Source organism: Myotis yumanensis, unplaced genomic scaffold, assembly GCF_028538775.1.
Source record: "Myotis yumanensis isolate MYYU_CA2020_CCGP unplaced genomic scaffold, mMyoYum1.0.hap1 SCAF_9, whole genome shotgun sequence".
Classification (NCBI taxonomy): Eukaryota; Metazoa; Chordata; class Mammalia; order Chiroptera; family Vespertilionidae; genus Myotis; species Myotis yumanensis.
Genome location: NW_027223760.1, coordinates 81,816,951 through 81,841,028, shown reverse-complemented (window position 1 = coordinate 81,841,028; position 24,078 = coordinate 81,816,951). Strand labels below are relative to the sequence as shown.

General features: G+C 50.4%; 1 protein-coding gene across 3 annotated transcripts in view; it reads left to right on the top strand.

The window, feature by feature from the left end:
• DOCK4 (dedicator of cytokinesis 4) overlaps positions 1-24,078 on the top strand; it is a 197,137-nt gene that overhangs the window by 73,972 nt on the left and 99,087 nt on the right. For all 3 annotated transcript variants that reach the window (XM_070424805.1, XM_070424803.1, XM_070424804.1), the window contains exons 2-3: positions 19,644-19,727; positions 21,857-21,897. In XM_070424805.1, the coding sequence (XP_070280906.1) occupies positions 19,644-19,727; positions 21,857-21,897 (125 nt within the window). The remainder of the gene's footprint in view (positions 1-19,643; positions 19,728-21,856; positions 21,898-24,078) is intronic.

Below are 24,078 nucleotides of genomic sequence, written 5' to 3'. Positions count from 1 at the left end.
TGGCATTCAGTTCAGGGCGAAAACACTGTATATTTTGGCACACACATCAGCATGTTTTATGAGTTTTTCCTCCCTGAGACAGTGAGATATTCTGGGAGAATTCTAGGAGAATATAGAAAAAGGGTCCCATGGGATCCTTGCCCTTGACAAAGTAACCTTATGAACTAGCTTAAGAGAGAAGACAAAATAACAGATGATGCGAGGACATATGTGATAACTGTATCAAAATTGTAAGTGCTCCAGGAGTCAAAGAAAACCAGGCTAAGAAATCAGTGGTCACTGCAGTTACTTCTCTTTGACTGCAAGAGGATATTCTGCTATGCTACTTCTTTTTTAAAATACAGTTTTATTGATTTCAAAGAGGAAGGGAGAGAGAGATGGAAATGTCAATGATGAGAGAGAATCGTGGATCGGCTGCCTCCTGCTCACCCCATGTTGGGGGTGGAGCCTGCAACCTGGGCATGTGCCCTGACCAGGAATCGAACTGTGACCTCCTGGTTCCTAGGTCGATGCTCAACCACCAAGCCACACTGGCCGGGCGGGAGCTGATTGATAAAGGCTCACTGACTGACTCAGAGGGATACGCAGTGTCTTCCTCCGGTGGACTAGGAGCTCCTGGGTACAGGGGTTGCATCTTTACTTACCTGCCATCCCAAGAATCTAAAGTCTCAATCTTCGCATGACTCACGGGACAGGAAAACCTCATCTCACCTGCTGAGGTGATATTACACATGTGGATGCAAAATTATTCACCCTGACTGGGCACCGAGCCACATTTTCCTGGGAAGCTTACAAGTTACTTTTCAAAAATAAAAATGCAGGATGCCTCAGGGTTCAGGTTTCCGACGGGGACTCGGAGCCCAGGCCTAGAGCCCGCGGGCGGGTCTGGTGCCGGTGCTCAGTGAGGCTTCAGGGAAGGGAAGGGGTTGCTGACCGGCCCCCATTGTCATGCTATTTGCCGGCTGGTAACCTGGTCACAGATGGTGCTTCTTCACAGGAGAATTTCTAAAGGGGGAACGTCTGCTCTCTGGGTTCCGGCGGACAGAGACAGATGAGGGCTGACTAAAGCTTTGCAAACGGAGCTGGAAGCTCCTGTGTTAGTGCCTTTGAGAGAGAAGACAAGGTGTTTACGGTTCCCAGGGGCTGTGGCGTCGGACAGGGCAGGTTATGACTCGGGGACCCATTTCCACGCCCGTTTCCAGGAATGAGCTGAGCCAGGTGCGGGAGAAACCCCCCTGCGATTGTCCACACGTGCAGAGAGGAGTGAGCTGGGGCTTTGTCGGCCTCGTCTTTTCAGCTAGAGAGAGGAGGGGCGGCTCTAAGCTCCTGGGACGAGGTTCGAGGGTGACTGCGGACGCGCTTTATTTCCGAGAACCACATTGTGCCGGGCACCTTCTTCTAAAGCTCGTCCATCCCTTTGTCAGTACCCCCTCCCCCCATGAGGGCAAGGCCAGGCTGGTAAGGAGGTGTGCACTTGGCAGGCAGTGTGACTAAAAATGCATCCAAAGGTTAGAAAATATTCAAGAGGGCCCGGCCAGCTTAGCTCAGTGGTTGAGCATCGACCTAGGAGCCAGGAGGTCACAGTTCGATTCCCGGTCAGGGCACGTGCCCAGGTTGCGGGCTCGATCCCCAGTAGGGGGCGTGCAGGAGGCAGCCGATCCATGATTCTCTGGCATCATTGGTGTTTCTCTCTCTCTCTCTCCCTTCCTCCCTGAAACCAATAAAAATTTATATGTAAAAAAAGAAAATCTTCAGGATGATTATCCTTGCATTCCTTCGAGAAGACGGAAGACACTCAGAACGGAACACTTTCCTAGTTTGTACAATATCCCTGTTGACGTGGAGCCCTTCCAGGTGGGGCAGTGAGAGACCTGGGAAAAGCACATGTTGACCTGTTTGGTTTCAGGCGGGGGAACGATGAGACTTATCATTTCAGTCTGCAGGGGCAGTTTAACGCCACGCTGTCCTTCACAGGGACACTGAAGACATCTTCTCTGTAGTCATTGTTTATTGATCCTCTGACACAGTGCATGCACTCCACCAGGCAGGAAGGGGGGCACACGCAGGGCCGGCCGCTCCTGACCTCAGAGGACTGGAGACTGCCAGGTGGGAGGGAGATAAAAGCGGAAGGAGCCCTGACCGGTTTGGCTCAGTGGATAGGGCATCAGTCTGCGGACTGAAGGGTCCCAGGTTTGATTCTGGTCAAGGGCATGTACCTTGGCTGCGGGCACATACCCAGTGGGGCGCGTGCAGGAGGCGGCTGATCGATGTTTCTCGCTCATCGATGTTTCTAACTCTCTATCCCTCTCCCTTCCTCTCTGTAAAAAATCAATAAAAAATATATATATATTTTTTAAAAAGCAGAAGGAGAGCCACGTCACGGAGGTCAAGAGGAGTAGAGCACTGTGAGAGCTGCGATGGTCTTTGCTGGGGCCGGGCAGCAGCAAAAGGCTCAGATGTTCATTAAGGAGGGGAGCCCACGCGGGGGCTGTGGCAGGGCCCTGTTTTAAGCAGCGCTTTTACTTAAAAAACCGGATGGCTGCATAGAACAAATTGTTTTTTCCCTCCTGTCATGGGGCCCTGTTGATTCGGCGCCAAGAGATTCTGAGCGTGAACCTGCTCTGGCTCAGGGGCGGACTTGAAGCTCCCATGTGCACGAGGTCAGAGGTCAGCAGTGACGGCCACTCAGAGGCCGGGGACGCCTCCAGCAGGTGTGGCCGGCCGTCCAGGGACATCCCCTCCTCCCTTCACAGCCAAAGGAGCCAGCCAAGCGCCTGGGAGAGCCCTTTCTTCATGACTCCGCCGTCTGTGACGCTTGGCTTGGCAGCCGACGGCACTTGCTGCGTTGTGCTGGTTCGTGAGCTTTCCAGGGCGGGCGGCGTTCCTTCCTGGACTATTGAGAACTAGGGATGGGGTGGCAGGAAGCGAGTGGGATGATGTGTCTTTCCTGCAGGAAAATCCTCTTGAAGGTACGCACATGCACCCGCTCACACCTGTGAGATGAGCGAGGATGTTCCCACCTGCCTGAGCTCGGTGGCAGGGCCCCTCTGCGGCGCCGAAGGCTGACCGTGGCTCCAGGCATGTCCTTCCCTTGAACTCCAAACCCCTGAACCTGATCCGAGGAGCAGGCTGTAAATAGCGCCCTGGGGTCCTGCCGTGGCCAGAGATTGTGCTATAATTAGTAGTTGAAGGCCTGTGGGCCGCCCAAGAATGATGGCCTGTCAGTAGGAATCGGTGCTTTTATTAGCTCGAGGCTCTGAATGGGGAAGAGAACTGAGTCTCCTTCCATAGGAGACGTTTGAAATAACAGTAATTGAGACAAGTAAACCCGGTGGTGGGGGAGGGGGGCGTCGAACTGGCTCTGTAGCTCCCTTCAGTTTGGTGCGGTGGGAAGCGGCACAGGATGCTGGAAGCGCCTGGGCGAGTTGTGTCCATGGAGCCCAGCACAGGCCGGTGTCCAGGCGGTGCAGATCGAGCAGCTTTCACGGGCCTGTGCTTGTGACCCTGTAAGAGGAGATGGGTGAGAGGAAGCGTGAAGAGCCCAGAAATGGCGGCGGGGAGCGTGACGTCAGCGCAGGGACAGGCGGGGCGCAGGTCGGGTAGCCCCAAGACTTTCTTGTTTATTGTTGACACTATTACAGAGCCCCCCCCCCCTTCACCCGCCTCTTGTGTAGTCATTGCGGCCACTCGGATGGGGTGTGGGGACAGATGCTGAGCTGGTGTGTGGGGAATAGGTCTGACCCCGTGCAGCTCTGGGGCTTCATCCGTGAAACAGCGTAACTGTGGCAAGGACGCCAAAGAAACCCAGCTCAGGAGCTTGTCCTGAAGGGGAAGTCATGTTGAAGGAAAGTTCATCGTCTATTGATGCAACGTTGCTTGTCTTGGTAGCACTTTGTTTAAGAGCAGCATTGGGTCTGGCCGGTGTGGCTCAGTGGGTGAGCGTCGACCCATAAACGAGGACGTCACGGTTCGATTCCCAGTCAGGGCACACGCCCGGGTTGCAGGCTCCATCCCCAATGTGGGGCCTGCAGGAGGCAGCCGATCCAGGATTCTCTCTCATCATTGATGCTTCTATCTCTCTCTCCCTCTCCCTTCCTCTCTCTGAAATCATTAAAAACATATATATATATATATATATATATATTTTAAAGAAGCGTGTTGGGATTTGGATGTGAAAAGGTAGCTTAAAATAGATAAAACTAGTTGTCTATATCTACACATATGTGAATACTTGTAGACCTAAAATAGACCTGTACGGATCTATCTTGTTAGATCTCTTTCAGGTTTTAATTAAAAATAAGTCTTCTGAGAAATAAACTGGAATAGTCTTAGGAAACTGTAAGAGTATTTTTTTTTTTTTTGCCTTTTAAAAAAAATGCCTGAATATTTTTATAGCGATATCACATCATCTCATATAATAACATCCTCTCACTGGAGCCAGCCTTGGATGTTCTTTCCTTCATGTTCTCAAGCTTTTATTGAAAAAATACTTGCAGCCAGGTGTAAATTAAAATTTTTTAATTATTCGAAAATGCCATTCTTTTCTCTGATCTTTTCCTGACCTATTAAGATTTCCTCTAAAACTGATTGCGATCGCTCTTAGATATATTACTTCTGAAATTACCACCCAAACGTGTCCTGTGTACACAGTCCTTTCCTAACTCCTTCTTCCCTCTGTGGCCTCTTCTGCTTGATAGAGGAGGTCATTTAAAAGCCTCTGTCGGTCACTGTCATTGATAATTCTGCATCTAAAAAGTTTAATTATTTCTGGGGTTAGAGCGCCAACACAAGAACCAAAGGGTCACAGGTTCGATCCCCAGTCAAGGTTAAGTACCTCAGTTGCGGGTTCTGCCCTCGGCCCTGGTCAGGGCATGTGTGGGAGGCAATCAATCAATGTGTCTCTCTCACATCTTTTTCTCTCAGTCTCTTTCCCCCTGTTCCTCCCTTCTACTCTGTCTGGAAATTGCCACAACCTTTTGCAGCGAGGATTCAGGATCTGGAGAAGGGGCTGCACATAAATGGATATACTAGACAAGAAATATAAATTTAGAAGGCATGGGGGAACCAGGGGGAGGCCTACTCTCTCGTGGAGTGGCTGCCCAAATGTCCGGACCCATAGCTTTTTATTTACTAGAATACACATTTGCCCTGTAGCAAAGCAAACAGACATCAATGGTCAGGTTTGGTAAACAATAAAGGATTATCAGGTTAGGGGATTGCCTTCAGCCATTCAGCCAGCAGCAGGGTAATACAATGCTGATTCTCAGCCCTTGCTGAATATCAAAGTCCATCAGCCTTCTGATAGAGTTCTCGCATTTAGATGTTAACTTCTTGTTGGTCTTTGCCTCCAGCCAGAAATCAATGGAAAAAATGTCCTCAGGTGAGGATTAAAAGTAACAATAATAAATTTTTTTTAAAAAAGTGTAACTAATAGGTATGAGGAAACTTCAAGGCCTTTCGTGATGGTGCCACTGGATTTACCCTCCATCCTAGGACTCATCCTGCTGCCAAAACATCCCACCTGCTCCTCTGGGGGATTTTGACCTCCCGCCCTTAAAGCCCTGAGGGATTTCCAACTCACTCATGAAACCTTTTGTGACAACCTCCAGCCACCCATATTCTGCGATTCCATCGCCCTCCTTCCTAAACCTTAAAAAAAGGACACCTTCTTTGTTCTTGCTGCACTAATTATTCTCGGCATGAGCATCATGCCTAGAGGGATGCAGTAGTGCATGTCTACCTGATACTTTATTTTTCTCTTTAAAAACTGTGGACAGTGGCCTTATTTTCCTCTTAGGATTGTCTGCCTGCAAGGCCATTGCACAGGGTATTGTCACAGTTAGTGGATCTACCTGTCTAATGCCACCCTCTGAAACGGTTAATTTTGAAATCTGAAGGAAACAAAAGCAGCCCAGGTGTTGTCACATCGAGTTTGGATCTTGGGGGGCGTGGCATTCTCAGTGTGTCTTGACAACAGGAGATCTTGGATAGACTCCAAAGGCAGCACAAAATCAGAACTGGCAGTTTCCTTATCGTGAGAGTGGAAGCTGCAGAGAGCACGGGGCAGTCTCCTTACCATGAGAGTGGACACTGCAGAGGCCACATGCCCTGGGAGCCAGAGTTCTCCGTTTTCAATGAGTGCCCAGTGGATTCCACCATGTGGCTTCTGCTTAACCAGAAGCATCAGGACTACTTTCACGGCCATTCATAGCAACGACTACCTTCCCCTTTCTACAGAAACAGATGTTGACGGTGTGGAAGCCCAGTTGGTCTTTCCAAAATATTTTTTCCTGGAATGTTACAGAACTTATGTGCATTCAATAGAATGCTAAAAATGTTTCTGGGCAAATAAACACCAAGAATTTTTTTGATTTGTGTAGTTTGTTTAAAGCCAAGGAATAGAGCCATTGAGTTTTGATCAAGCCACTGCCATAGTTCACTCTTCTTTTATCTCAGTGGGAGGCCTCCCTTCAAACATTCAAACAAAAATCAAGCCTGTCCAAAGATGAGCGGTATTTTACAAACTTTTAGGAGAGGCTTCCTTAAATTCTGGGGGGAAATGCCAGGTTTGATATTTAACCTTTTTGGGTAATGGGTGTTTTGAATTCCTGTCAATACTCTCCACCTTCACTCTGAGGTCAGCTCATTTGACCCTTTGGGTCTTGCTCTTAAGGGATGTTAGGACTGAGCGGAGATTGGTCCAGGGCTTCTTTTGACCCACGACTTCGGCAAAACCATCCTCGACCCAATATCTGTGAGTGATGAGGTTTTCCACTCCGGTTGTGGGAATGGGATTGGTGCGGGTCCCACACACTGTTCCTTCCAACCCTTTAGGGTGGTTCTATCCCAGACCCGTACTTTCATGATGTGCGTGCATTCTTCTCAGTACTCGGGGAAACTCCTACAGGCCTTTGCTGTACTTTCAGTGTGTAGCTCTCTCCTCTCTGCTTCCTCGATCTCCAAAGACTCCCAACTCTCTTCTCAACTCCAGGAGGCATGAGGGCCTCTCAGGGCTCCGTGCACTGGCCCCTCGCTCCAGGCAGTGAGCAGGGGCAAACGTAGGGCTCTCCCCTCCCGTGTATGCCGCACATCCACTGTCTTGCAACCCTTTTGCTACATATACTTTCCCCAGTTTTTTGGTTGTTTCAGACGGTTCCTCCTGTCTCACCTTGGTTGGAAGCAGGAGCATTAGGTGTCAGTTTCCCCCGGAGGCCGTTTTTCTTCTTTTCCAACCTGGAGACTCTTTCCCCTTATCTTGGTTTTTACTTTTTTTCCTCACCTTTATCCTTTGTTACAAGATACAATTTCCCTACATCTGTTTTTATTTAACTGTCTGAATTTCCTTCACTGTTTCAAAGGGGCACAAATGAGATAGACCTTTGGTCATGACTTGATTCTTGACTTGGATTCTTGATAGAGACCAGCCCCAGGCTCGGACAGAAGCTAAATGGGTCCCAAAGCACCCGCTTCCCCCGCCAGCCCCCGCCCCCCAGCAGATGCTGTGGTTGTGTTCATTCCAAAGCTGGATGGATGCAGGCGGCTCGCATGGGTGTTGGTGGTTATTGTCTTTTATGTCATCTTGTGCAGATTTTAAGGTGTGATGGGCCAGGGCTGCTTTTTTTCACCAGGATTAATAAAAGCTCCAGAATCTAGCAAATAGCAAGTTATATCCCGCAGAGAAACAAGCTCTAATGGTTCTCAGTTGACAAGCTTTTCTGGTGAAGCACAGTTGTTATTCCACGGACAGAGTGCTGAACAGCGATTTCCGTAAGTGGCAGTTAGTTCCCTACGCCGTGAATATCAGCTTAGAGACGATAGCCGACGGGAGCTCGCTTTCTCTCTGTTCCGTGGAAAAAGGACTGTGATTTTCTTGACTTCACATTGCGAGGCGTGAATTTTAATATGCTTTCTAAAAATGTTTGGCAAACGGCAATTGACATAGAACCCTTCGTCTTTTCAATGGTCGGCTTTGCAGTGACCGTGCCTCTGAGGGGTCTGAGGCCTTTGTCATCAAGGGTGCTCTCAGGAACACCATGGCCTGCTTTCACCGGGCCGGCGGACCCAGAGAGGTAAGTTCTGAAAAGTTCTTAACCTGCCACAGAAAGGAGTCAGTGTGCCGCAGGGGGAATGCCCTGGTGTGTTTGATGAAGACGACTGAGCAGTTACCGTCTTTGCAGGAGGTTCTCACTCTGGGGTCTGATGGATGCAAAGACTGGATCCTGGTCCTCAGCCGGGGAGCTCCCAGTGTCAAATGATCATTGTACTAATGCATACTAGTGCGTCGTGATGACGATTCGCTGTTGGTTTGTTTCTTGGTTGACTAAGTATTTACCGGGAATCTGCGCTGTGGCAGGTCCTGTTCCAGGCTGTGTTCATAGCCATGAGCAGTTCCCTCCTCTCACGGAGGGAATATTAGTTGTTGTTCTTATTCTAATTAACTCCTGGGGGGATCTTGAGAAAGTCTGTTTTTTATCCTGAGTGTCCTGGGCTCCAGTGCCAGAGCGTGGAGCTTGCTCCATGCTGTTTAAGGTTGTTAGAAAGAAAGCCAAGGGGGAGATGAAGGAAGCTCAGAGCTGAGATTACCAGTTTTGGGGAGCCCAGAATGAGCTTGGTCCTGGGAGTGTTCACAGACGCTGGGTGAGCCACGCTCAGGCCGCCGTTTCTCTCATCCCTCCGCCCAGGGTGGTCTGTTGTCTCCCTGACATTTGGATCTACTGATGCTTGTGATTGGCTGGCAGCCAGCTCTGCTCTTTCCCATTATTTTGTTCTTTAAATTGCCTGCGCTCTGGGAGAAAGGCTTATCTGCCTTCCCAGTCAACATGCCTGGGATTCTTCGACACCTCATTCCCTCCAGGCTGGCTCTCACGGTGCCTTCGAATAGCGATCTTGATCCCGCCTTCCGCGTTTTAGGCGGTTGATGCTTGGCGATCTCCACTGGACCCTCTCGTGGGTGTGTTTCTAGGGATCAATGCCTCGCTGTGTGTGGGTCCAGACAAGCACGCCCCTGTTTTAAGCCCCCCGCCTTTGTGGGTGGGAGTTGATTTGTGGCCGTTTTCTCGGGGGAAGAAGAATTGGATGGGAAACTGGTCCGTTTCTCAGAGGGAATAATGAGATTGTTGATGAGGGTCTTTTTCACTAGAAAGGAGATTTAATGACAGTTTTGGTGAAGGCATGTGAAAGCCTGTTTCATTGGGTAGGAGATGGTGTCTGCCTGCCTCGCCTGTGTTCACAGAGCGACCGTTGCCCACGGACGGTGGGCCGCTCATACAATGAGCTGCTGGACAGCGAAGATCTAACGTTGTATGGAATGTGCATTATCAACTCAATACCCCCCCCCCCCCCCCGATTTTTCGCTCTAGTTTGTGTCACGTGGCATTCACGGAATTTTCATTCGGCTCGCTCTGGTTCTCTCGCTCTCTGCCTGTCACTGCGCGTAGTCCTCTCTTCGCTGTCCCGGATGTGGGTTTACCAGTAGTGTTCGGTAACTTCTGGCTTCGTTCTCATCGTCCATCGTCCAGTGTCATCGTTCACATCAGCAGGATCCTCGTGAGCGTGGAGCACAGCGTCTCCACCTCCCGGTCATCATTCCTGGACCACAGGACGTCTGTCCCACTGAGCGGAGCCGGGGGACCGTGACCACGATCGATAAAAATCCTCAGCGACGATGACTGTGTGCCACCTTGCCCCTCATGGCCTGAGGGGCTGGAGAATCTTTACTGACAGCCATGCTCCCCAAGGAGCCCACAGGCTGGCCCTCGGAGCCCATGGGGCAGCTTGGTCTCCGGAAGCAGGCCCGGCAGTGCCACAGGGGCTCCAGCCAGTTTCTTCTCTGTGCCATCAAAGCAGCATGTCAGGGTGGGAGGACGATGGACACCACGGCGGGCTGGTTCTGCATTTCCCTGGGGAGGAGAGGACGCTCACACAGGCACTGGGTGCCGGCGCGGAGTGAGAGCAGCAGAGGAGCCGTGACTGCGGTCCTTCCATCCGTGTTGGCGGCGGTGCCATGGGCCAGGGTGCAGCGGGCCGGGGGAAGCAGGTCGGGCTGCAGTTCTGAGGTGGGGAGCTTTCTTCTTGGGTCTGTTGTTACGAGAAGTCGTGCGATGTGGAAAGATCGGCTTTTATCGTTCTTGCTATTGTTCCTTCTCCATTGAGTGGTGGATTTGGCAGGGACCCTGCTTTCATCTAAAACTGTCTACTGTCTCTACACAGGGAGTTACACCAGAGTTGGATGCTTGCAAGTCGCTCAAGGAAGTGGTTTTCTGAAAAATGCGGACTCTGTGGAAATATTCTATGACCCCGTTGTCTTCTCTCCCCCATTTCCCTGAGGTCAGAGGAACATGTTTGAACTCTTATGATTGTCTGTTCTTATCAACTCTGACAGTGCACCCCTGGGGCTCACCTCTCCCAAGAAGACCAGGGATAATCGGGCGTCAGGACCTGCCTGTCACAGTAGAGGGTGTGGGAGACCCCGAGAGGAGTTTTATCAGCGTGTGTATCGCGTTTCCCTGTAAACCCGAGGAAAATCACCCGTAAGATGTCTCAACTGATGGTTCCAACTTGGGGCTGCCCCGCAGCCCGAGCCGGTGTGATATCATTCTCTTACCAAAAAACAATCTTTAGTTAAAAATGTAAAAAAGGCGCCGAAACCGGTTTGGCTCAGTGGATAGAGCGTCGGCCTGAGGACTGAAGGGTCCCAGGTTCGATTCCGGTCAAGGGCATGTACCTGGACTGCGGGCACATCCCCAGTAGGAGATGTGCAGGAGGCAGCTGGTCGACGTTTCTCTCTCATCGATGTTTCTAACTCTCTATCTCTCTCCCTTCCTCCCTGTAAAAAATCAATAAAATATATTTAAAAAAAAAATGTAAAAAAGGAGAAAAATGATCATTACTTCTCAATCTTCCACCCAGAGATCGCCACTTTAGACATGGTAAATACTAGCTCTTAAAAGGCATGATTACGGAATCTAACACATGCAAATGTACATACGTATGATAATATACATATTTTTAAAAGGAGTAATAGTGCGTGTCCTGTGTTGGAAGGTGCTCCTTTCACTAGGTGATGCTTCATATATATGTGTGTGTATATATGTTTGATTTTAGAGAGAGGAAGGGAGAGGGAGAGAGAGAGAGAGAGAGAGAGAGAGAGAAACATCAATGATGAGAGAGAACCACTGATCGGCTGCCTCCTGCACACCCCCTCCTGGGGACCGAGGCCACAACTCTGGCATGTGTTCTGACCGGGAATTGAACCGTGACCTCCTGGTTCATGGCTGGACGCTCAACCACTGTGCCACGCTGGCCGGACCTCAGTGATGCTTCTTGGTCAGTTTCTCCTGTGGTTAAAGGGCCTTCTGTGCACCTACCTAAAGCTGGCGTCCCCGTGTGCGGGCTCCATGGTGTCACTAAACCTGTTCCTGGACATTGAAAGTGAAGGCTGCTGTGCTGTGGTTTCCCCTGTGGGTGTCACAGGAACACGAAGACCGTTCTGTTTAGACATCTGATCAGTGAGGAGATAAGATCTGCTGGACCGGAACCTGGAAACCTAACCCCCTTCACGTGGGAACCTGCTGGGGGATTTCCCCAGAATCACTTACTGCTGTTTCATGTTAATGTCACTACATTTTCTCTGTGCAACATTTTGATCTCACGTTACATTGGGTCAGCACACATACATGGAGAGATTCTTTTCCCGGGTAGCAGGCTACAAACAAGGTCCCCCCGAGTCACTTGCATTTTATTCATGAAGATGGAGGATGAATAAGGGAGGCACAGTACCCGCCCCTGGTAAATGGGGAGTCCAGTGCTTGCTTGGTGCCAGGCAGAGAGGAAGGGCCTGTGTCGGTAGCGGGAACCTGTCTTCCTCCTCTCGGGGCCGCTGTGGTTTCGCTCAAACTAAGTTTTAAACGTGCGAAAGAAGGGCCCAAAGCAACGGGGTTTTCTGATTTTTCAAGGAAAGCTGGAAATGACGTTTATTTATGGAAAACTCCTAATTCCTCAGTGTGGCAGTGACTGCCATCGCTTTAACACAGCGCAGGCGGAGTGGGAGGCATCGCGGGCCTGTCTCGCCCTCGGATCTACAGCGCGGTAGCCCGGGGACCAGTCTTCAGCTCTGGGATTGAGCAAACCCTTCAGAAAGCGAAGGCTTTGCCTCCCACGTCTGTCTTCCCGGGGTTATTGTAAAGAGAGATGTAATATCTAAAAGCCAGGAGATTTCCAGTAGGCAGTTACTTAAGGGAAAAAAAGGGTGCACAACAAACAGAGTGTGACAACGATTTATGGGTTCCTAAGGGCCCCACATGAAGTGTAAAACCTCCCATTTTCTGCAGAGCGCAGCAGGCGTGGCACATTCCAGCTCATCAGCGGGCGGGGTGGCTACGCAGTCAGTAACTACTTTCCGTGGAACCCGGAACGCAAGAGCTGAGATGACTCCGGATCGCTCACACTTCAGTGTGGGGTGCATGTGAAGTGTATGTTTAAACGTGTGATGCTGGGGGACCTTGGAAATCCACGGAGCCTGAAACCCACAGAGCACAGTGCCTTCCGGTCTGCGGGTGCTCCGCTCGTGGCCTCTCCCCGCCTCCCCGTCTCAGTGCCCTTCTGCTCCTCACTGTGTTGCTGAAGAGCCTGAACCGCCCCCCGAAGCAAGCGCCGGCCTGGAGTGGACATGCACGCCTCCGTGTGGGTGAACTTGTGGCCAGGTGCTATCTCTTAGGTGCAGAAGGAGGTGACATTGGTCTAGCATGCTGCTTTAAAAAAATAGACATGACCCTTTTTATGAAAAATATATATTTTTATTTCAGAGAAGAAGGGAGAGGGAGACAGAGATAGAAACATCAATGATGAGAGGGAATCATTGATTGGCTGCCTCCCGCACGCCCCGCATTGGGGATGGAACCCATAACCAGGGCATATGCCCTGACCAGTCTCCACTAAACTACAAATGCTTTATGATTTTCTAAAATATGAGAGAGAAATAGTCATTGACGGGTTGCCTCCCGCATGTGCGATGACTGGGGCCGGAGATCAAACCTGCAACCCAGGTATGTGCCCTTGACCAGGAATCAAACCTGCGACCCCTCGGTGCTCAGGCTGACATGCTAACCACTGGGCATACCGGCCGGGGCTATCATCAGCATTTATTCAGGGTTTGCAGTTTAAGGGAAGCAGCACCTTAGTCTGATGCATTATCAAAACCCTTGGTTGGAGATGGTATAGCACCACTTTCAGCTTCTCTGTTGGAGTAGATATTTTTGTACACCCTCTTCCTAAATATTTCATAAATTTAATGCAGCGGAGGTTCGATCAGAATAACAAAATGGCAACTTTTCCTCCAAAATGATGTACACGTCGCCATCCATCACACTTTCCCTGCCGCCTGGCGTTTTCAGCTGCCTGTGACCTACTTAGGGGTCTCCTGACGAGAAGAGGGTTCCTGGTGAGTTTTGCGAGGCTGTCGTGGTGGATCCGCCCTTGTGCTTGCGATTCCCGCCTCGTTCCTGGGCGGACGACGGCCAGCCCGGGCCTGCACACCCGCTGCCTTCTTGTTGGGTGGATAAGCTTTCTGTTGTGATTCTCGGGAGCAGTAGCATTTGATTATTTGGCTTCCGAGCGCACTCTGCATGTATCTGCGGGCGTTTTAGCAGGAGGCATGTTAATCCTACGTTCACCTCACTTCCATTCTTGTCAGTGAGCATTTCCCTTCCACGTCTCTTGCCCAAGGGCTAATCGATCAGTTAGGAGTGAGGCAGGAAATCGCCCCGCAGAGTGCGATTCGTTTGAAGAGGCTGACACGGGGAGGCCGACACGGGCAAGCCCACACGGCAAGGCTCTTGGAAAGGGAGCGAGTCCTGAGTTACAGCTCAGCGGCGAGAGGGAGGACTGTGGGCCTGCGGGCAGAGGCTCTGACTGATGAAGGTCAGAGAGCGGAACACACAACAGAAAGTTACAGAAATGGGGCCGGGCTTCCTTTCCGAGCAGTTTGTAGGAAGATGTAGCAAATCTTGAACAAAATAGAGCGTGTCTGACCTCTCACTCTGGCCTGTCCTCAGGCTTGACCACAGGTACCTCCGGAGCAGGTACCTCCTTCAGGACTCGCTGCCCCACGCCCGATGCGAGGGCCGCCCTGGACGGGCATCCCTCCTACCCTGTGCAGGGCCAGCTTCCGTCCTCCATGGTGGCCAGAAGTCAGTGTGGGAATCACTGACATGGCACGCTGGGAGCAGTGTGTGTGTGTGTGTGTGTGTGTGTGTTTAATGTTTTTATTGATTTAAGGGAGGAAGGGAGAGGGAGAGAGAGACATCAATGATGAGAGAGAATCACTGACCGGCTGCCTCCTGCACACCTCCTACTGGGGATCAAGCCTGTAACTGGGCATGTGCCCTGATCAGGAATCGAACTGTGACCTTTTGGTTCATAGGTTGACGCTCACCCACCGAGCCACACTGGCCGGGAGGTAGCAGCGTTCTTGACGCCAGTACAGATCTTCCCGCGGATGCACCCGCGTTGCTTATCCCAAGAAAGCGAATCCCGAAGCCACACGGACCCCAGCAGGTGCCTGTGTGGTGCCGACATGCAGGCCTTTTCTGAAATATCACTTACAGCTTTTTCATTGTCACGGGTGCTGAGGAAAGCCGTGCATTGTGACCCAGTTTAGTGGCGGCCATATTTCTTACAAACAGCTTATTGCTGGGACGCGTTAGTAGTTTACCCTGGTACTCCCACGGCTTAAGTGGGGTCAGATTGGCTTGTAACAGTCTCTCCTCCCGTCCACACAAGCAACCACACCGCCCAGTGGGCGCAATTACCGCCTTCATTAACCCCGCCGCCTGCTGCAACGAATGGATTTCCATGTGCGTCCGGGAGCCGCTGCTGCTGACAGTTCAGATTATCCGGACCAGAGGGACGCGTCCGTCCTGCCCGGCGTGGAAGTGCCAGGGTTAGGGACAGTCCTCGTCCGCTGCCGCTCGGACTTCGCAAACGCTGTGCGAACACCGTGCCTGGTCCCGTGCTGACTGAAGGGGGACAGCTGGCCCATTATCGGTCCCCATTTTCTTTTGTCCCTCGAGGCTGCCTCGGATCTTTATTTTCACAAAACAGATTCCGATGCAGGACCTACTGATGAGGTCAGCGGCTCAGTGTCCCATGGCTGAGGGGTTCAAAATGCTCGTCTCCCCGCGGTGGGCGCCTGATGAAGGGGTGCTGGGCGGGACGGGGGTGCGTGCTTCACACGGAGTACTGTCGCGGAAATGCTGCTCGCGGACAGTGGCCACTCGCCTCCCTCTGTGGGCGCAGCCATGGGTGCCTGGCCCCGTGACAGGTCACAGAACCCTCAGGTGCGGTTCCCAGCGAGGTGCCACGGCTCAGGGACGCACTCCAGGGGCGGGAGGGAGCTGGGTGCCCGGGGCCAGAGCAGGGAAAGCTCAGTGTGCGCCGTGCCGTAGTGTGGGGACCATCCTGCTGGGTGAGCGGTGCCCGTGGCAGGTGCTCAGGTAGAAATGCCGGCCCAGCGCCCTTATTTTTAAACGAGAAGAGAGACGTCCGAAAGGAACGCCGCGGCCCCCGCTGAGCAGGTCAGCGCTGTGGTCCGATTCCGTGGGAAGAGGGTCGTCCAGGCAGAAAGAGAAAGGGCCGGGGGACCCAGGAGACACTCAGTCTCGTGGTGCTTGGGACGGAGGGCCGCTCGGACTGGTGTGTGGGCCGCGGTGGGAAACATTCATGCGTGTAAGTCAAGTGTTTCTCTGCCTCCTGGCTTCGTCATCTGAATCAGGGGTGGGGACCTCTCTTCTGCCAAGGCCATTTGGATATTTATAACGTCATTCTCGGGCCACACAGAATGACCAGCTTAAACACTAGCTGCTCCATTGGGTCGAACATTGGATGAACTCACCCACAGGCCTTGGCAGGGCCAGACCACATGATTTCGCGGGCCGGACGTTCCCCGCCCCTGGTCTAGATGCTGAATTCTGGGTCTAAATCCTCGGGAAGGGAGCCCTCAGAATGGCCTTGGGCATCAGCTTTCGCCTCTGTGCACCCTCTGGTGTTCGTTTGTGCCCACATGGCAGGACATGGTGGCAGGACATCATGGCCGCCGTCTCCCTCCTCGCGTGGCCTCCACCCGAGGTCTCGCTGGTGGTGGTGGCCCTTTGAGACTATGCTTTGCGTGCACCCAGGACGGACTCGGGGTCATCGGCCCCAAAGCCTCTGCCGAGCTGGCGGGAGTGGGGGCCTGTTCTTAGCTGCCTCCACGGCTCTCTCACGGGGACAGAGAACTGGGAGGGCAGGGGTCATGGAATTCACACCCAGCTTTCCTGGTTGCCGTTCCCATTGGACTGTGTTGCTGATGCGGGCCCTCCCAGAGTACCTGTGAGCCAGGAGGTCACGGTTCGATTCCCGGTCAGGGCACATGCCCAGGTTGCAGGCTTGATCCCCAGTAGGGGGCGTGCAGGAGGCAGCTGATCCATGATTCTCTCTCATTACTGATGTTTCTCTCTCTCCCTCTCCCTTCCTCTCTGAAATCGATGAAAAAGTAAAAATAATTTTAAAGAATTAGAGTTACTAATAAAAGAAGCAGCAGCCGTATCTTCTTACGCTCACATTTGCCGTAGTGTGACTTCCAGGGAGGCTCAGCGGTTTCAGCTCCCAGGCCTGCTTTTGGTGAAGTGGGATTATATAAATCCCCTCACTCCTTCCATTTAAATTTCGTATGTGGAGGTTATTTTGGGGAGTTTGAGGTTCCCTCCCCAAAATGAAATGCTCTGTGCTGCCTGGAATCTCTCTCTTTCTAATCTGGTCCTCTGGGCACCGGTTACTCCCCTCTGGGCTGCCGGGAATGCGGGGAATGCTGGAGGCACCCGCTTTGGGAATACGCCCCAAAGGCATTCGCACTGTCAGATGGAATTCCTGGACAGACTGAGTCACCTCCAGTGATGCTCAGAAAAATAAAAACAAGTGCAAAATCTCATTCACACCAAACAGCAGCAGGGGTGGGGGCTTGTCCCTAATTACCATCTTGTGAAACGAAGTGGCTGGTTTGGGCAGAGCTGCTGTCTGCTTTGGAGATATTTTGGAAAACGTATCTGATTTGTTTGGCAAGTTTCATTGTGTAAGAGGGGAGAGGATAAATATTTACAAAGATTTGTAACCCTGGTCAAGCACAGCCATGTTTAATCTTGATTTAAAAAAGAGGTGTGTTGTGGGGGAGGGGTAGCTTTTAAGCAGTGTAGCAGTTTGCTAAGGAAGAACTGAGATGTCCATGACGGTGGACAGCACCTGGAGCGCCGTTCGCTGGGATCCACAGCGAGGAGGGAGCCCAGAAAGCGCCCGCTGCGTTCGTTCATGAATGGGGAAGTGTGTGTGTGTGGGGGGGGGGGGGGGGGTACGGGGGCTGGGGGCGTGGTCCCAGGGAACATGGTGCCTGAGAAACCCCGCAGGAGGGTTTGAAAGTTTATCCATAACAGACGAGTGCCGAGTCGGTCGTGCTCATTTTTACCGGTTGCGCTGACGGCTGTTGCAGTGGCATGAGTTTTGCCTTAACTTGTCATTAACATCTCACAGATAAACTGGAAGCATTTCCCCTCCCCCCCACCCCTTAAATATCTTTTACTTTAGAAATAGCCCCTGAGGGGAAGCAGAAAGACTTCGGAGAGAATTTATGAAGTGGGAGTTACGGGGTAGACAAAGTTCTTGCAAAATGTGAGCCACGTGACCCCAGGTTTACAAATACCGCGTGGCTAGTCACGATGCGATTATTCCCATGTGGCCCTGCTCGGCCTCACACTGTGCAGAGCCTGAGGCATGGCTGGGCTGGGCTCCTTCCCGGCCCCACGGCTCCCTCCCGTGGGTCAGAGAGCTACTGCGTCTGCCCGGGGGATTTGGGGCCAGGGAGTGGGTGGAAAGAGAAATGAGCCTCACGGGAACAGGGAAGGATGGAAGACTAGCCAGATGTACCCCTAATTAGACAGTCTGTGCTGAGGGCACTGAGCAGACGGGCCGCCTGGTCCTGGCGGTTGAGGTGTGGGGGCCTCCGTGGACCTGCGTTTCCCTGGTGACCAGGGCGAGAAGCAGGTGTTGGAAGGAGTTGGCCTGATCACATCATCTGTCCACACCTGCCAGTGTGTCCCCGCCCCCACCTGGGCGTACCCCCTGTCCTGGGAATCCCCCCGTCCTTCACTTTCACTGCACGTGAAACTATCATTTCAGCCGCTTCATTGATTACGTGGGCTCTTCGGAGGGAGCCTGAGGACCCAGTCATCGATTCTAAGTTACCGTCTTTATGAGATGCCTAAATCGCCAACCCCCTGTACGAAGGGGTGTCTGGGAGTTATTGGGAGTAACTTGCGAAGTATGCACAGGTCTGGCACGTCAGTACTGGGTCATTCATGATGCTAGTCCCACCGTGACGCTGCGAGTTCGTGCTTGTCCCACGTGTCCTGACGTGGTCACCGCATGGACTCTGGGTTATGGCTTCTGCCCCGTGTTTTGGTTTCTGCGGTTAACCTTGTTTACAGATCACCAAGGGGCTTCAAGCCGATCTGAAAGCCCGCCACCTGGGCACGTTGTTACCTGTGACAGACCCTCGGGGCTTCCACAGCAGGGCCGTCCTTTATGGGGAGCCTGGGGGTGTATCTGCGTCCCCCTGTCCGAGACAGAATGCTCACGTTCACTTCCAAAATGTTGGTCTTTTAAGAGCCAAGCACTGAAAGCACTTGCTGTCATTTTCTTTGGATGTGGGCGGCGGGTGGATTTCAGCGCACATGGTCTGTAACAGCGGTCTCTCGTCTTTCCTGAGCTGGGGTGCAGCTTTGTTATTCCTCCCGTGCCGCCTCCTTTCTGAGTCAAGCGTCGGTGTCCCTCGGAGAGTCACTGTGCGCATCTCACTAAAATTCCCTCCAGGCGCCTGGGCTGGACTGAGCTACACACACTTTCTCTCTGCTCCCCTCCCCTCCCCCCTCCCCTGGCCCTGTCCTGCCTGCAAAAGGTTTCAGAAACCAGTCATTCAGTAACCAGCAGGTGGCACTAAGGGGTGCCCCTCACCCACCCATTCCAGATGCAGTGCCGGCCCAGGTGTGGTGGCCTGGGATGGTGCCAGCCCAGGTTATGGGCATGGGCATGGGCATGTTTATTCCCGGGGGAGGGCTCCAGTCATTACCAACTAAAACTTCCCCATTGGTCACTCCACGGAAACTGTAGCAAGGTCCTGGGGACATAGTGAGCCAATGGACACAGTGCCTGCTCTTGAGGAGCTCAGAGTCTGAGGACAAGGCATCTCCTTCCATCACTGTAGTTTAATAACAAGTAAGACATGCATTCCTCACTTATCATGGAACATCTATTTATTGAGTAACCAGCGTGGGGTAGGCGCCTGGATGGGGAGGGAGTGTAGCGGTGAGCACGCAGGCGCGGTCCTTTAGTGAATTCCACACCCTTGACATTCATCTTGATTGGACCGAGAAGTTGGCAAAGTGTATAAACTTAAAGACCGACTCTTCAAAAATATGTAACATGAAAGCAGGACAGTGGGTCCTCGCACAAAGTGCACCTCCATCCACAGCCAGGTCTCCCGCTCAGTCCCAGTTAGCGGAGAGCAGTGTCGCTCCCCAACCCGCCTGAGTACCTTCATCTCTTCCTCCCGTTTCTTGCAGTGATTGCCAGTTTCCGAGGCACCGTCCCCTACGGCCTGTCGCTGGAGATTGGAGACACGGTTCAGATCCTGGAGAAGTGCGATGGTAAGCGGGCCCTCCCTCCACAGTTCATGAAGTTCATACGCCCGTCCACCCCTCTGTCCGACTGGATTTTCCCAGGAGTCATTGTGAACCGTTTCTGACAAGACTTGTGTCTTGCCTTCAGCTCTTGGCGGATGAGAAATCATCGTTTGGTATTTTTAAGCTGATGCTATTTCTCCCTAATGTAGTTTCCTTATAGTCACTGGATGCCGAAAGAGAAAGCAGCCGAGACTCCTGTGTTGGTGGGAGTCCATGGCACACTCGAAGGCCTGCCTTAGACTCTCGAGGGACGGGTCGATTCCCCAGGACAGAAATCCTTCCCCCGGTGGGGTGACCGGCGCCTCGGGGAGGGCCCCCACCCCCGGGGGAACTCTGTTCTCAACCTGCAAGCTTGTCCCCCCTCCCGCCCTCCAAATTTGGACTAAAGTTACTTGATGCATTTGGAACGCTAGTGGAATATATTATATGAAATTGTATGATGATGATTAATTTATGTAGCAGGTAACATTAAGACAAGATACCCAATACATTCTCAAGTGTTTCCATTCCTGCTGTGCAAAGCATCCTTCAACTTTAGTCCCCGAAAAGATCCCGGATGAAGGCACTATTCTTTGTTAATAGAATGAACACATTTTAAAGTCCCATCAGTTTATCCCAAAATATTCATTTTCCTCCAAGCCCGTTGTCCTTGTTAGGAATCTACAATATGCTGATGTTCTGTCATAGGAGGGTTCACTATTGATTAAAGTGTGTTCCCCCAAACAGCTATCACATTCAGTTGGAGCCTGGCATTAGGTGGGGGTGGTACATGGACATGTACGCTGTCTACTGAAATTGATACCTTAAAAGAGGTCCTGCTTTCTGAGTCATTGCCAGATGCATTTGTCTGTGTCCACTCTGCATGCAGATCAATACAAAGTTTGCTTTGGTTTGTTGCATGAAGATGGGCTCCCAGCCAACAGGCTGTTTGTAATCTAAAGCCTCTCTGTGCAGTATCATTGGACAGATCTCTCTCTGGCTCTTCTGCAAGTCTCCAAGTTTGGTTTCCGTGAGAATAATTATTTAAGAATGGGTGTGTTTCTTGGATATGTCTTTAAGGGCTTTACTAAGCCCTAAGATATAGAAATTTCTGATTCTCGATTCATTCTGCTTTCTTTGGACTTAAAAACTGTCAGGCAGGACATTTTTACAGTATATCCTAAAAAAAAAAAAAAAAAAAAGAACTTATGAGGAGCAAATATATTTAAACACAAAGCTCAAGTATTCTTTTTGAAAATTGAATTAATCACAGAAATTCCATTCAGTAGAACATTTCTTGCATGGTAAAATAATTTCCTACCAGTAAACAAAGTGATTTGTATCCTTGAAACTGTAAGTTGAAAATATTGTATTGCTAGGGGCCTATATATTTTATATATATATATATATATATATATATATGTATATATACATGTATATATATATACACACACATATATATATATATGTGTATATATATATGTGTGTATATATATATATATATATATATCCTGTACTCATTTTATATAACAAAGGTATATTCCCCTTTAAGGGGAGGTGGGCTGTGGAATGGATCAGCGGGTGGCAGGTTAGGTGACAGGCCGCCTGCGGAATGGAAGTGATGGTGAGCTCGGGGCTGGACACTGAGCTGGTGAAAGAGTGGCCACGCATCCTCTTAGTGGATGAGCCCTGGCTTCACTCTTAGTATTTCTTCCCAGTTCTTTTCGTGTTGGTGTCAGGGCACAGCTTAGTGGTGAGACAGTCCTGTCCTTTACGGAAGTATTTCCAGCGCCCCTGGCCCCATACACAGTGACACAGAATCACTGACTGGGCTCCCTGTGCTGGGCTGCCCCATCTGGTGCTGTAAGACTGACCCTACCCCAGGCCGTGGCCTGAGGACCTGCCAGCTCGCTGCGTGCTGTGGGCCGGGCACTGCTCTCCGGTGGCACCGTGGGGGCCGTGCTGCCAGGCAGAGAGAGTTGGGAAATCTGTTCATTCTTGTGCAGGTCCTGGATTCCCTGAGGCAGCAAAAAACAGATTGACTTGTAATCATTGCTTTTTAAAAAAATATTCCAGTGGTTTCTTTAAATGTGACTCTGATTATTTCTCCACAGGCTGGTACAGAGGATTTGCCTTAAAAAACCCAAATATCAAGGTAAAAAAATTATTCCTTCTAACCACAATTATGGGATTTAAAAAACCAGTTATTTTGTTTCATTATCTGATGGAAATTGCAGTTGGGGCTCTGCGTGGAAATGCCGCATGGCAAGACAGATTTTCATAAATTGGAAATTCCTTTGAACTCGGATTAGAGTTAAACTGCGCTACTCAGGTGATAATCCCGTGTAACACCGGCGGTGTGTCCCGTGAAGACCTTAATAAGCTCATTAGATAGAAACAAAATCTTTTTGAAGTGTGAGTTTCGCAGAGGGCGAAATTAAAATTCAGGGGGGGAGCACAGATTCCAAAAGAAATATTAATGTGAGATATTTATTGTTAGGTTTTCTGCAGTCTCGTTTGTAGAGTGTTGGTTGGGGAGACTGCTTTATGCGGCCGTGTGTTAGGAGTTCCTCTGGGTTTCCATGGGGAACCAGGAAGCCAAGGGCTCATCTCTCTACCACTCCAGACGGAAGTGAGACGCATTTATCTGTTTACAGAAATCTTCAGGAATTGTAGTCGGAAGTGATGATTTTTATTTCACCTTTCATTAGTGCAGTTATGATTTTTTAAACATATTTTTATTGATTTTAGAGCGAGGAAGGGAGAGAGAGGGGGAAGTAGAAGCATCAATGATGAGAGAGAATCATGGATCAGCTGCCTCCTGCATGCCCTATACTGGGGATGGAGCCTGCGACCCGGGCATGTGCCCTAACCGGGAATCAAACCATGACCTCCTGGTTCATAGGTCGATGCTCAACCACTGAGCCACGCCGGCCGGTCCAGTTTATGATTTTGACACTAATCCTTACCTATATCTATATTTTTCCTCTTTATTCTAATCTCCCTAGCTTTCACCCATACTTCCTCATTCTCTAGTATTTTTTTTAATATATATCTCATGTTGCTTTTGTTGTTGTTGAATTCTGGCTTTATTAGTATTATAGATAAGAAATTGTGTAATTTCTCCTTTGCCCATCTTTCTGCCTTTTAACTTTTTTCTGTACGATGCAACGTGGTTTAATTCCTTTGTTTTATTTACTTTAGGCCATTCTAAAGGAGAGCCTGAGGGGCCATGGAGTATACAGATTTAATTTTTTAAGTCTTAGCCTCATTGCAAGTTATTTTTGGACATCTGCCGCTCACATGCAAATGTAGCTTCCTTATGTAATTATCCGTTTAGAACTTGTTTGAGGAAAATAATTTATTCGGCTTCTGTTATTTCTGTCATTCTTCTAATCTCAGAGTCGGACTTTTTCCTTATTCATTATAATTTCTCTGTTAATCTTACTATACTGAGAAAGGTTTAAATTTTCAAGGAAAAAAAAAGTATTTTTAAGCCTATTTACCTCTTTCCTACTGTTGTATGTATAGAATTTGGTTATTAAGTTTTATGGGATCCTTGGATCCACAGCGGTGATAATGTATTCTAATGACATTTGCTTTCCTAAATATTTAATTGAATATGTCACTTGATTATACATCAACAAAATCATTCCGAGGATATTGTCATTTAATGGACAATAAAGTTGACGCTCATTTTTAAAACGTTGCTCCTTTCAGTTCCCCATTGAGAACAAAGGAACAATGGGCTTGTCCTGTCGTTGCCTACAATGACAGCTCCGAGCGGCGGGGCTCCCGGTGGTTAATTTGGTGCCACCGCCGCGGCAGCGGGTGATTAATGCTGCTGTTCGCATCGGGGTCTCCCGGAGCACTGACTGCTCACGTGGCCTCCCAATTCAAGTTGCTGCTTTAGTGGATATTGTTAAATACACACACGGGCGCTGTGGAGAGAAGAACATCCCAAACAAACCACAGCACCAAAAGCAACCTTTTTGTCAAACCATGCCATATTTTCATAAAATTCCGTAGAACATGCTTCCTAGGCAGCATTCCTAAATTTTTTAAAAATTTCTCTCTTATGAAATATTTTTTTTTGAGTGAGCTTTAATTTTTTGGTTATGTTTGTTTTAGAGAAGCTTCACTTTGTACCCCGGTGAGGAGTAGAAAAGGAGTGGATCTGAGGAATGAATGGATCCAGCCTTTCAGATGGGGTGGCGATGTGGTGCCGCCTCCCCCCCCCCCCCCCCCCCCCCCCACGTTGCTGTGGTTGTAGGCTGTGCGTTACCATGTGACTGTGAAAACACCTGACCTCACAGACGGCTCGCACCCTCACCTT